The following is a 12,473-nucleotide window of genomic DNA, read 5'->3' on the forward strand; positions in this document are numbered from 1 at the left end:
TCAAAGCATCAGAAAAAACAGAATAGAAATATACAACAATAATAATAATACAGATTGTGAGTGTGTGCGTGTGTGTGTGTGTGTGTGCGCGTGTCACTCACTGTCCCCCAGGTTGTGACACAACAGGACATAAGGAGCAACAAGTTGTGCTGTGTTTCCTTCTCCCAGCAGGATTCTTAGTCTGGTAGATTCTTCCAGCTCTCTGATCTTTGAGCTGAGCCGGTCCAGCCACATTTCTCTTGTTTCACTATATTTAACACATTTTAGGAGGAAGTGCATCTCTGTCTCAACCTGACCTGTCGAACAGTGACCACATATTCTGTTTTCTTTTGTTTGCCAGATAACATTCTAATCTCTCTCTCTCTCTCTCTCTCTCTCTCTCTCTCTCTCTCTCTCTCTCTCTCTCTCTCTCTCTCTCTCTCTCTCTCTCTCTAGACTACCACAGCATGTGGTAGTCTACCCTGGACGGTAGATCACCTGTGTGAGGTCATTAGAAGCAGCCCGAGTGAGGTTCAACTCTGTGTCAGAACCGCAACATGGTAGTATTTTTTAACTGTACATTAAATATATATTTTTGGATTTCATCTCTTTGTCTTTCTTGATAGGAAATGTTGACTGATGGTAAATTCAGCATATGGGTAATACTTAATCGTGATGTGCAGATAAAGTCGTATGAAGGTTTGGGGTTTTCTATTTGTGCAGACCACATTAGGCGAGTTTCTTCTCTTTTAATTCGTCACAGAAGTCCAAACCAGAGCTATAGTTTGCTATGTAGAGGTGTAAACAGACTTCTCTCTGCCTGCGGAAGGCTCTCAGGGGTGTCAAACATACGGCCCACAGGCCAGATCTGGCCCGCCAGGAGGTCCAGTCCAACAGAAGAAAAAATAAATAAAAACATTTTTTAGACTAAAATTAGCAGAGCTGGGATTCAAACCTTTGATCCTCTGCTTATAATCGTGTCGCAATATATGTTAGCACTGATATTATTGTTTTGCAAGTCGTTAAGCATGGATTACGTCATGAAAGTGGCGTCACAAACGTGTCACAAAGCAAGGGAATCTGCAGAGGAGAGCCCAGGTAGACAAACAGAGGGCTGATGTCTAAATTTTTGGTCTTTATGTTTCTAGTTAATTGTTGAAATACCTTAAAATAGAGTTCAGCATCTAAAAATCTTCTCCAATGATTTAAACATAGAGAAAACATTGTTTTTAATTATGCGTTATTATGCTGTGATTTTAGTGGTCCGGCCCACTTGAGTTCAAAATGGGCAGCATGTGGCCCCTTCTCTAAAACGAGTTTGACACCCCTGCTCTATGACCTGTCAGCTCACAGTTCCTCCATCGTCAATTAATCTGAACATCCAGAAGCCAATGCTGCATTCACTTTAGTCAAAACAGCCCAGTGGGCTTAATTTGTCGTAGTCATGTTTTCATGCAGTGCTTCAATCTGACAGCAGAGGGCAGCAAAGGCCAGTCAGTGGGACGCTGTTTTCAAGGAACGCTGCGAACAACGAAATATACGCCAGATGAAACTGATACTATCTTTACTTTACTTAAACTTAAAAACATTATTGAATATGAATTAAGATCTTAAAGGTGTTTTCTTTTTAAAGATTCAGCTCGAAAGTCCCAACGTGCAACCTTAAAGCCAATACTTCGACACAAGATGCAGGGTTTAAAATGGAAAGTCCTCGTTTAATTTCCACTCGTCCATAACCTAAAAGTGAAACTCACACCTCTCTCTTTTGTTCTCTTTCTCACAAAGGCCATTTTCAGCATCTCTTCTTTCATACATTAGCCTCATTCTCACTGCACACGTTTGAGAAAAAGAAGCACAAAACAAACGTGATTTCATTTTGAACCTTTAAAATATTGATTTCCGCCTAATGTTGAAACTATAATGGAAAGTGTCACTGCAATGATTCAACAAACAGTTACAGTTATAACCTGCTAGTTGAAACAACCGATGCAGGCTTTGAAGTGCATCCTCATTGGGTTCGTTGAGACATTTTGGTTTTCTCGGTTCGTAATATTTGTTACTGTCAATACAGAAACAGTGATAGTGCTTATAAGAGTTAAATATGTGCTTTCTGGCAGAATAATTACGGTATGATTTTTCAGGTTAAAGTGTGAATGTGCAACATGCATCAAACACTGACGCACCACTGCGCCAAAAAGGACAGTTCCATCTGCTCTACACAAGGAACAGTGTCAACTGCGCACATCTGGACCAATGGACCAGTGCACAAATTATTGTAGATATATTATAATAATGTTGTTATTAATACAATCCACCTCGAGAAAAACAGTCAGCATTGATTGCCATATTCATTGTCTACCTGACGTATGTGGAACGAACGAGTCCGGATGTTGCATCGGGCATTAATGAGTGGCTGGGTCGGTCCCCCTATATAAAGGAGACGCGCCCACTGCTCTGCTCTGACTGCATTCAAGCCAAGATGAGCTACGGATCTGATGCCTTTTCCTCCTCCTCCTCTTCCTACAGGAAGATTTTCGGGGAGTCTCCCCGTTATGCGTCCTCTCCGTCGCGGACATCGATGAACATGTCCTCCCGGGGAGGTTACCGGGCCTCCTCTGGCACCCGGACCAACGTTTCATCCGCGGGCTCGTACAACAGAAAGTCCAGCCGCCTCATGCCCCTGGAGACCTTCGACCTGTCACAGAGCAGCGTCCTCAACAATGAGTTCAAAATCGTCCGCACCAATGAGAAGGAACAAATGCAGGGGCTTAACGACCGCTTTGCAATGTTCATCGACAAAGTGCGCAACTTGGAGCAGCACAACAAAGTGCTGGAGACGGAGTTGAGTGCTCTGCGCCAGCGGCAGACCGAGCCGTCCCGCCTCGCCGAGCTTTACCAACAAGAGATCCGTGAACTGCGCTCGCAGCTCGAAGAACTGAACGGGGAGAAGTCCCAGCTCGTGATCGAGAGGGATTTTATTGAAGACGACCTGCAGAAGCTCAGGGGAAAATACGAAGAGGAGTTCCGTGCCCGCGAGGACGCGGAGGTCACCCTCAAGGCATTCAAGAAAGATGTGGACGATGCCACCATGGTGCGCCTGGACCTGGAGAAGAAGGTGGAGTCTCTGCTGGACGAGATCAACTTCCTCAGGAAGGTGCACGAGGAGGAGGTGGCCGAGCTGACGGAAATGATCCACGCTGCCCAGGTGTCTGTGGAGATGGAGGTGTCCAAGCCGGATCTTACCTCCGCCCTGAAGGAGATTCGAGGCCAATACGAGTCCATGGCGTCCAAGAACATGCACTCCGCCGAGGAGTGGTACAAGACCAAGTTCGCCGACTTGTCCGATCAGGCCACCCGGGGCAATGACGCCATCCGCGCCAGCAGGGAGGAACTGAACGAGTTCAGGAGGCAGCTGCAGTCGAAGACCATCGAGACAGAGAGTCTGAAGGGAACCAACGAGTCTCTGGAAAAGCAGCTCCGTGAGATGGAGGATAGGCACAATGTGGAGATTGGAAACTACCAGGTAAGTCATTCGTTTACTGCGTTTCTAAACTAGAAAATCTGCCATTTTATTTCCAGTCTTTCAAGTTTATTTGAATTGAAATAATTACAATGTGAAGCGTGTTCAGAGCAATAACAATATCAGGAGCAGCTGAGCCCTGTCCGTGGTGCTGAAACTATCCCCCTGGGACAGCGCGCACAGCAGCTGCACGGGACAACGCCCACTGAGTGATGTGCTCTAAATGAGTGACGTAGGTGTGGTTTTCGATTAATCCAACTGGGAGTATACGGTTTATGACAAACATTTCAACGCATTATGCTCATAAACAATATGAGTGATACGATACAGAGGATATGATTTATGGAGGTCTTTGTGTGGGCACTGCATTGTTCCTCTGCAAGAAATGTCACCACACGATGTTGTACTTAAAAAAAATCTTGAACACTGTACTACTTTTCTTGTTTTGTTCCGTGGTCCTTAGGACAATTTGATAGAGCTGGAGAATGAGCTGAGGGCCAATAAGAGCGAGATGGCTTGTCACCTGAGGGAGTACCAGGATCTGCTGAATGTCAAGATGGCGCTGGATATTGAAATTGCAGCTTACAGGTAGGTTCTTCTCTCAAAGACAACTTACACAATATCAGTTAAGATACAGGCATTTCTTGGGGAAGATCCCATTGTTCCATGTTAAAATGCTGCTCCTGACCACCACTCTTCATCTTCATGTTATCTCAATCCGATCTTAACCCTTCCCTCCATCGTCCTCGCTGCAGGAAACTACTGGAAGGGGAGGAGACCCGCATCGGGACAGGAATCAGCTATCCTGGCTCCTCCATGAGCACAAGTCTTGGGCAAGGCTACAACTACCAGAGCCGTGTGTACAGCAGCTCCGGCATGGCCTCCAAGAGGGAGGTCAAGGACGAGGACCAGCAGCAGCAGAGCAAGTCTGGAGGCAAGGTGTCCCAGCGTGAAGTCTATGAGGAGACCGTGGTCACCACCAAGAAGATGGAGAAGCAGCAAGACCCCAGCGACATTTCCACCAATCAGAAAAACTAAGAGCCTACTGTAAGCTTGTGTTTCACCGTTTACCCTGCAAACCAATATCACTTTCCATTCCCCATGTTGAAACCAACCCTGACCCTTTACACTTCAACACTTGTGGGGATCTAAGATGATAGCTCCTTATTAGAAGCATAGTAAGATCATCCTGGTTTCCAGCTGCACTTTTGTGTGTTGGATGTCCACAAGTGTGCAGAGTGCGGGATCTAGATGTTTGTTTGACGTGGGGTTCTCCCTCCCTGTCCCCCTTGTCCCCCACATGTGTTCCCCAAAGGAAATCCATTATAACTCAACTAAAACCACAGTGCATCTGCACTCTCTCTTTCTCCTTCACACACTCAACATCAAACAATAGCAATCACTTACTGTAGGGAGCACCTCTTACAGAAGTGTGGTCTTTCAAAATATAATATTCAACTGGTCTGTCACACTTTGGGCTGATGTCATTTCAATATGTGACACTGTAACACGTAGATAACAACTTTGGTCATTCACCACTACCACAAGCTGTGAGCTGCGCTCAACACATTCCAATGGAAGCATGTGTGTGCATCCACAAACAAAAACGATTTCTACAACAGTTTTAGTGAGGAAGCACACAGTCTACAGCCAAGATAAACAATGAAAGATGACAGTGTATTACTGAGTCATTATTTAGAGTTGGAGTTCATAAGCAAAATGTGGACAAGGGATAAAGATGTGATCCCAGTTTGAGTCCTGCTTGCGACTGCAGTCCAGTCAGTTCTGCACAACAACAGTATAGAAGATTCTCCTCTTCCGCCTCCTCTCTGACTTCACAGTAAAGTTTCATTCTCAAAAGTGGATTCCCGTAGTTATTAAGAGATTAAGAGATTTGAAGCAAAGAAGAAAACAAACGTATTAATCGAGCATAATTTGCATGGTGTATGAAGATGTCATGCTTGCATGGAATCCATCGGCCCATTGCTTATTCGACACAATTTCATTGTTAAAAGGCTGGCTAATGCCTTCCTTTTTACCATTTACCGTGCTGAGCGTCATCTTGCACAACACTCATTAATAACTGTAATAGATGTGTTTGTAAGACTGTAGGTTAGATTATAACTTTTACTGCAGGATGTAATTTAGATAGGCCTTGAAGCTATGAAGATAAGAAGTAAAAAATCCACTTTAATGCACTTATATAGGAATATCAAAACCACGAACTTTGGGAAACAGTTTGCACATTATGCTCTAAAGGTTACAGGGAAAAGTAAAGCAAAGATGCTGAAATAGAGGGAAAATGCAGCATATTCAGCACATATCTACAAGATCCTCTATAATCCATCAGTGTGATGAATTGTATGAATCTTCAAAACCATTTCCCCTGTGCCATCAATGATGCTTAAAGTACATTTGAGCTCCAGAATTCATATCATATCACTCAGCCAGAAGAAAACCATGCCATCAATGCTCAAAATACTCTCACTCAGAAGCCGCCAGACCCCCACGTGTAAGAAACTACTTGACTTCTATCTTTATAACTGTGGCCATGACTGGACAAAATGTCTGTTGTAGCAAGACCTCACCACTAGAAATCTCTTAGGATGAGAGACGTGTAGCTTGTTTTTTCTTCTGCTTTTGTACTGCTGACTTTAACACGGTCAGCAGTGCTGCTGCTGGTCATGGCGACCCACACCCAGACAAATGATGAAAACAAAAAACTACTGATTGTACGGCAGACTGTTGTGGATTGGGTTCCTAATGTTTTACTTGAGCCTTTGATCGGTATCTTAGTACTGTAGTGAGTGTGTCTGTGTGTTTGCACAGCGGCCTATTATAGTTATGTAGGGGCCACCCTGAAAGTTGGACATCTTGTTTTCGAGATCATTGAGATCCAGTGTAGAGCTGAAGAAATGTTCAATGACTTAAAAGTACAAGCCACATTTTTTAATACACAGCTACAACAATGAATGAATGGTTCATCAAGCCTTAGTCTTTACACTGTAAACCAAGTAAGTCATTGCTGTCTGAACATAGAAATATCCCTCCTCCTACTACTGCACTGCCAAACTTTTCTAAGTACACATGCAATATCGCTTCATGGAAAAAGAAAAAAAAACATCAAGCATTTTCTGAAAATCCAGTTTGTCACCAGTACGAAACCACCAATCAAGATTTAGCGATAGAACAACTAACTGTAGGATGTGAAATGCCTTAAAACACCAGCAGCTTTTTTTCTGGCCATGTGTGTGATGTGTATGATTCTGTTCATTGGGGTGTGTAATCATTATTATCTCTTTATTAGAGCTACTATGACTACAAAAGCATAGGGATCGAATGTAGTTAACATGTTATTCTGTTTGATGTTATTCCTATGTATTGCTGTTTGACACCATATAATAAAGACTCAATAAAGACTTAAAATGATCGAGGCGGCACATGATTTTATTTCAGAAGTGCATACTATGTTATGCTACTCCACTACTTTTCAGAGAGAAATATGTTGCTGTACTGTTTTTACTCCACTACATATATTTTACATTGTATGTTGCAGATTCAAACTAATACTATCAGTATCATTAAACAAAATAATACATTGAATCAAGAAATACAATATGTAATATTATAGGTAAAGGTAAGATAGATTTGACTGATTCCAAAAGGCAAATTCACAAGTCCGCCAGTATATTATATACTAATCAGTATATGATATAGTAATCCAGGAGGAGGATGACGGCTAAACTCTCATCCCTGATGAACGACGCCTCCCACGGTGCAGGACACTCTGGCCGCGCTGCACAGCTCCTTCAGCCGGCGGCTGGTTCCTCCCCGGTGTCTGAGGGAGAGGTCGCGCTGCACAATAAGCTGAGCTCCCAGCATGCCACTAACACTTGAACATTTTTTAACACAAACACTTCTGAACATTTTAATTCATTCACCTGGTACAATATCTAATACGTTTAAGTACTTTTATACACATTTTATTTTATTTTTGTATATTGAGTATTCTTCTTATTATTTTATTTTTATTTATTTTTATTACTGTTTTACTGTTGATCTATAGTACTTGATTTTTTATCTTTTATTTACTTGCTGCTGTAATCCTGTAATTTCCCCACTGAGGGACTAATGAATGATTATCTTATCTGAAATTAGACCCATCATGTTCCAGCTGCAACACTGAAGAGATCCAATAATCCAATATTATTATGAAATGGGTAATTCAACATAATACATTTGTACATTTTCGATTAGTACTTTAAGTATATTGTATATACTCAGGTCCGAGAGGAAAACAATAGTTGCTTTAAATATTTCTGTAAAAGTAGCTTTTTACCACCAGAGGCCAGAAAGCAATGCCACCTTGATCTCTTTCCTTATATATATATATATATATATATATATATATATATATATATATATATATATATATATATATATATATATATATATATATATGGTGCAGATGTGTATGAAAGAAGTATGATGGATTACCTGCTGCTGTACTGATCCTTGTACCTCAGCCACAGCTCCACACACACGCACACACGCACGCACGCACAGATCTAGACTTGTGACCTTAGGCCTCTTGGCGTGTCTATGTTACTGGTGTGCATGTGTGACGCAGTTTGCAGTTGTTCAAAGATTTATACCCCTGCAATGCTGCTGAGTAGAAGGTGTGGTGGGAGCCATACAGTGAGATGCTGCTGTAAAAGCCTCGTTATGAAACAGCCCTCCGTCCTCATGCCTTAAAGTTGAAGAGTGCTTCAACACTCTCTTTTGATTCTCTTCTCTGTCTGACCCTTACTCACAACCATAAAATACACACAAGAGTATTACGAGGCAATAAAAACACACGAATACCATGTAGAAAATATTGCCTCCTACAGGAAAATCTCAGATTAATTTGAGGGTGTTTCATCCTTCGGTCCCCATGCAATCATACGTTGCAGCTGATTTCTCAAGTGTGTCACTCTGTAATTGTTGCCGCTTGCTTGTCTTAAAATACTCACAGTGTTGTGTAAAATATATTTTTCATGCTGAAATGAATGTAAATTGAATGAGCTGAAAATATACTGAGCCTCTACCAGTTCACATAGAAACACATTTCTCCCTTAATTGTCTCTCATCTTAATACACTAGATGTTGTTTTTCCCCATTTTATTTCCACTGGAAATGATATCACCACTTCAAAGTCTAATTTGAGTGAAATATTTAAACTCAACATCCTATCTACGCCATCCCCGGTCAAATTGACATTATATAGATGTATCATGCAGTGTTTTATACACATCTTCCCAAAATGTTGCTGTAGGTTTCAATAATGTTTAGGATGTCCAGCATATTTCAGAGGTAAATAGATATCATCTGTGCATGCCCACTCATTACTGACTGTGGGATTTGTTCCTTTTCATGTCTACGCCTTCGCTATCTTGAGGTATAAAGGGGATCGTGTTGAGGGAGAAGCATGTTATGTTACGTCTGGTAATAATTGTGTCTGTGTGGGGCTATGGTGGTGGTTGGAATGAGAATCAGGAAACAGAGCGAGAGGCCATGGTCGTAAATTTCACCAGTTTGTCAGCGTCTCCGGATCAAAGCCATCACTCTTCACTGTCGGCTCTGCAGGAATTTTAACACGTGAATGTGTGGGACATTTAAGACCCACAAATATCCAACTAAGAACAAAAAAGAAAGAAAGATGTAAAGGGAGGTGACAAAATTCCTTTTTTTTAATCTTCATCCAAGGTTCTTCAAGTCTAAAGGCCTTTTCAGACCAAACACATATAATAGATTTTCACATTAGTGGCTGATGTCATCATTCTGTATATCACACAACAACATACACACATTTTCCCAGGGTGTTGTGAACTGAAATGAAGCATCTGCACTTGTTGAAAATGTTTAAACTTGAGTGAAACATTTCAAGGCTATATAAATGAACAAAGACAAGGGAAACAAAGAAAGAAAGCTAAGGGGACAATTACAATTCTTTCACACGCATGCAAACACGTCTGAACACATCTTTACAGGATTACACAAACAGTTTTGGAGGTGCATTTATTCGTTTGGAGACTTACTGAGAATTACAGGATTACAAGACCAATGTGCAAGATGTGTTTAGCCTTGTTAAATACAAACATTCAGGAGGAACAATAAGCCTCCACCAAAAACACGGAAAAATACACCTTTCAATAAGTGTCGAATTGTATTTTTGAACGTCGCTGGGCAATTCGCCAAATCCAACAATCAACTGGATTTCGGAGGGAAATGTGCAAATACAACAACTTCAGCTTTACTTCTTCTCTGCACAGTCATGGCATCCTGGTGGTCAGTAGACATGTTTAAGCTAACTGGCCAACAAACCTGTGCATTGTAGCAATCAAAGTTACAGTGAGTAAGCTAGCTGTTTCTCCTTTCATCCACTGCTTTGCACTATGCCATGCTAAGCTAAGCTAAACAGGACACTGAGCTTACACAGAGATAGAACTGCTATTCAATTTGATAATTTCCAGAAATAGCCGAGTATTCCTTTAAACACAGGCAACCAGACGCATATCAGCAACAGATGCATGTTCTCTTTGTACCTGCAATCAAAGTGTTAATTTGTGAGTCGCTGCTTCTGTTGCCTTGGAATCGGTTGCTCGCATCCTGCTGTGCTTCAGCAGCCATGGGGATTCACACCTTTCAGAGAGACAGAGTTTGTCATCCAGACAATGAGATCAAAAGACAGGACTATGAACGGAGACAGAAGGCAGTTGGAGATCACATACTACCTCAGTACACTGAGGTAGTATGACTAAAACCTGTTTGCTGTTCTGTTGGTGAATGCATTTCAGAAATGATTTGGTCTATTCGTTCTGTTTCCTTGCCTCACAAAAAAGTACTGAGTCATTTTGAGGTAGGCCCTGTGTGACGTGTTTTTTTCCTCGGTGCTAATAATAGCAGAGAGAGCCGGAAGAGCCAGACACGCTGAGAGAAAGACTGAAGGAAAATGTGAAACAAAGGGGGAAGGTTACAGCTCTACTCTTGACCTTCTCTAAGCTTCTCAGAGAATGTGATATTGAAGGTATTCAAATACAATTACTTTAGCTGTAAAGTGCGACGCACTAATCAGAAAATGGACAATGTTCTTCTTCAAATATTTTTAATATTCTAGAGAATTCGATTGGATTCGATTTGTCGAGCAAAGGTTAATTTACATGATCTACTTTAGATGTGCCACATGTTTTTCTTTGACTTTGTTATTCAGTCAAGCAAAATGTTGGCTAGATTAAAAAATGTAAACTGATAAAAAAAATACTCTATTTGAATACAGAAAAGGAATACTACTTGTAAAAAAATACATCCATATGAAGGATGCAATACTTTTACACCTTTTACATCACACGTGATGAATGCTTAGCCTATAAAAAGACACGTCACATCAGGGCCAGCTGTGGTGAAATATGTTTCTTTCCTCAGATGTGGAAAAGTGTGATTCATCACTTCCTATAGTGATGAAACAGATATATCAGAACTGCATCGTTACACAGGAAACGTTTGATGAGATGTTAAAAGGTAGGTATTTTTAGGTTTCAGCTGGCTGCATCAAAAGGTGGAGAGGGAGGAAGGTACTTTGAGAAAGTGATGTGCATCATAAGCAGTACAGAAGCTCTGCTGACTGCTGTTGATTCACCGGAGGAACTGTAGAGAGAAATCTAATATAAAACACATTGAAAAAGCCTTTAAAAAAGAAAAAACACTTGGGAATACACCAGTAATCATGAATTTCTTTCCTCTATCATATCTAATTAAAAATAAAGCATTCCTGAGAAACATATCTTTAAAACAAAATGTTTTACTTCCAATATGTGATGACCTTCAGTTCAAACATACATTAAAAGTAAAATCTCTTTCATTTTTCCATGTTACTTTCCTGCAACTGTCAAAAGGTTGCAGATACAGTCAGAAGAGAGGCAGAAGGCTGGTCCCTATTCAGCTGGGACTCGTTATGTTGGAGGCCAGGGAGGGTGCAGGAGTGCAGCAAAACAAGTTCAACCTACAGGGATGTGTCCTCAAGGTAACCTTGTACTGCAGCGTGCAACCCCTGGCAGTATTAACACATGTCATTTGGAATGAAACTTTCTTGTGAAGTCTATAACAAGACAAGGTCCTCATAAAACTCCAGCCAAGTTCAGAAATCCATTTTTTTTATTAGCAAAGTCAGATTCTGGTCTATAATTCTCAACAAGAAAAGGTCAGCAATTGAGAAAACATCTATTATTCATATGAATTAGTTATTCCCATCTCTTTCACAAACACAATCTATTTTTGAGATAAATGGCGCATCCAAAGATCATGGTGTACCCTCTGTTCCAAAATGTTCCTTCAGCTCTTTTGGGGTTGAGAGGTCTGTGCTGCTGCTGCCTAATCCATTATAGAGCAGCTGAGCCCATCCAGGGCTTTCTATTCAACATCCAGCCTGCAGACTATGACGCAGCCTTCTGAGAGAGAGAACAAAGAGAAATTCAAAGTATGAAAATGTAATGCGAAGCTGAGTTTAACCTGATATTGAAAAGAATGCTCTTCAAGGTGCCATGAGGCATTAAAGGTCAGAATAATTAATCAGGAGCTCAAAGCTTTACAAAATCAAAAAAGATGTCTCTGATCAAATCTAGATGATTCTCTTGCAACGTTGCAAGCGTTGAGAATAATCTTTTTTACTTATGTTAGAGCTCTTATGACAGATATTCTGATCAGTTGAAAGATTACATGTAAAATAAGCTTTTCTGTGATTTTATTCAAGAATCTGTCTTTTTTTCTTGTCCATCATTAGTAAATTATTCAAATGACTTCACCGCTGTCTTGCTGTTTCATACCAGATGTAATATACTTTTGCATTCATGCTGTCATGCAGTATATACATCATGTTCCAGTGATATTATAAAATACATTAAATTAATAAGATCATTAGCATATAATATCATAAGGC

General features: G+C 40.9%; 1 protein-coding gene across 1 annotated transcript; it reads left to right on the plus strand.

Moving 5' to 3' along the window:
- Positions 1–2,420: 2,420 nt before the first annotated feature.
- LOC137795246 (alpha-internexin-like) lies at positions 2,421–6,912 on the plus strand. Its single transcript, XM_068592605.1, has 3 exons — positions 2,421–3,502; positions 3,963–4,087; positions 4,255–6,912. The coding sequence occupies exons 1-3, from the start codon at positions 2,459–2,461 to the stop codon at positions 4,535–4,537; spliced, it is 1,452 nt and encodes a 483-aa protein (XP_068448706.1). The 5' UTR covers positions 2,421–2,458; the 3' UTR covers positions 4,538–6,912.
- Positions 6,913–12,473: the final 5,561 nt, after the last annotated feature.

The sequence above is a fragment of the Clinocottus analis genome, unplaced genomic scaffold, assembly GCF_023055335.1.
Source record: "Clinocottus analis isolate CAN_PGR_092001 unplaced genomic scaffold, fCliAna1.0.p SCAF_27, whole genome shotgun sequence".
Taxonomy (NCBI): domain Eukaryota; kingdom Metazoa; phylum Chordata; class Actinopteri; order Perciformes; family Cottidae; genus Clinocottus; species Clinocottus analis.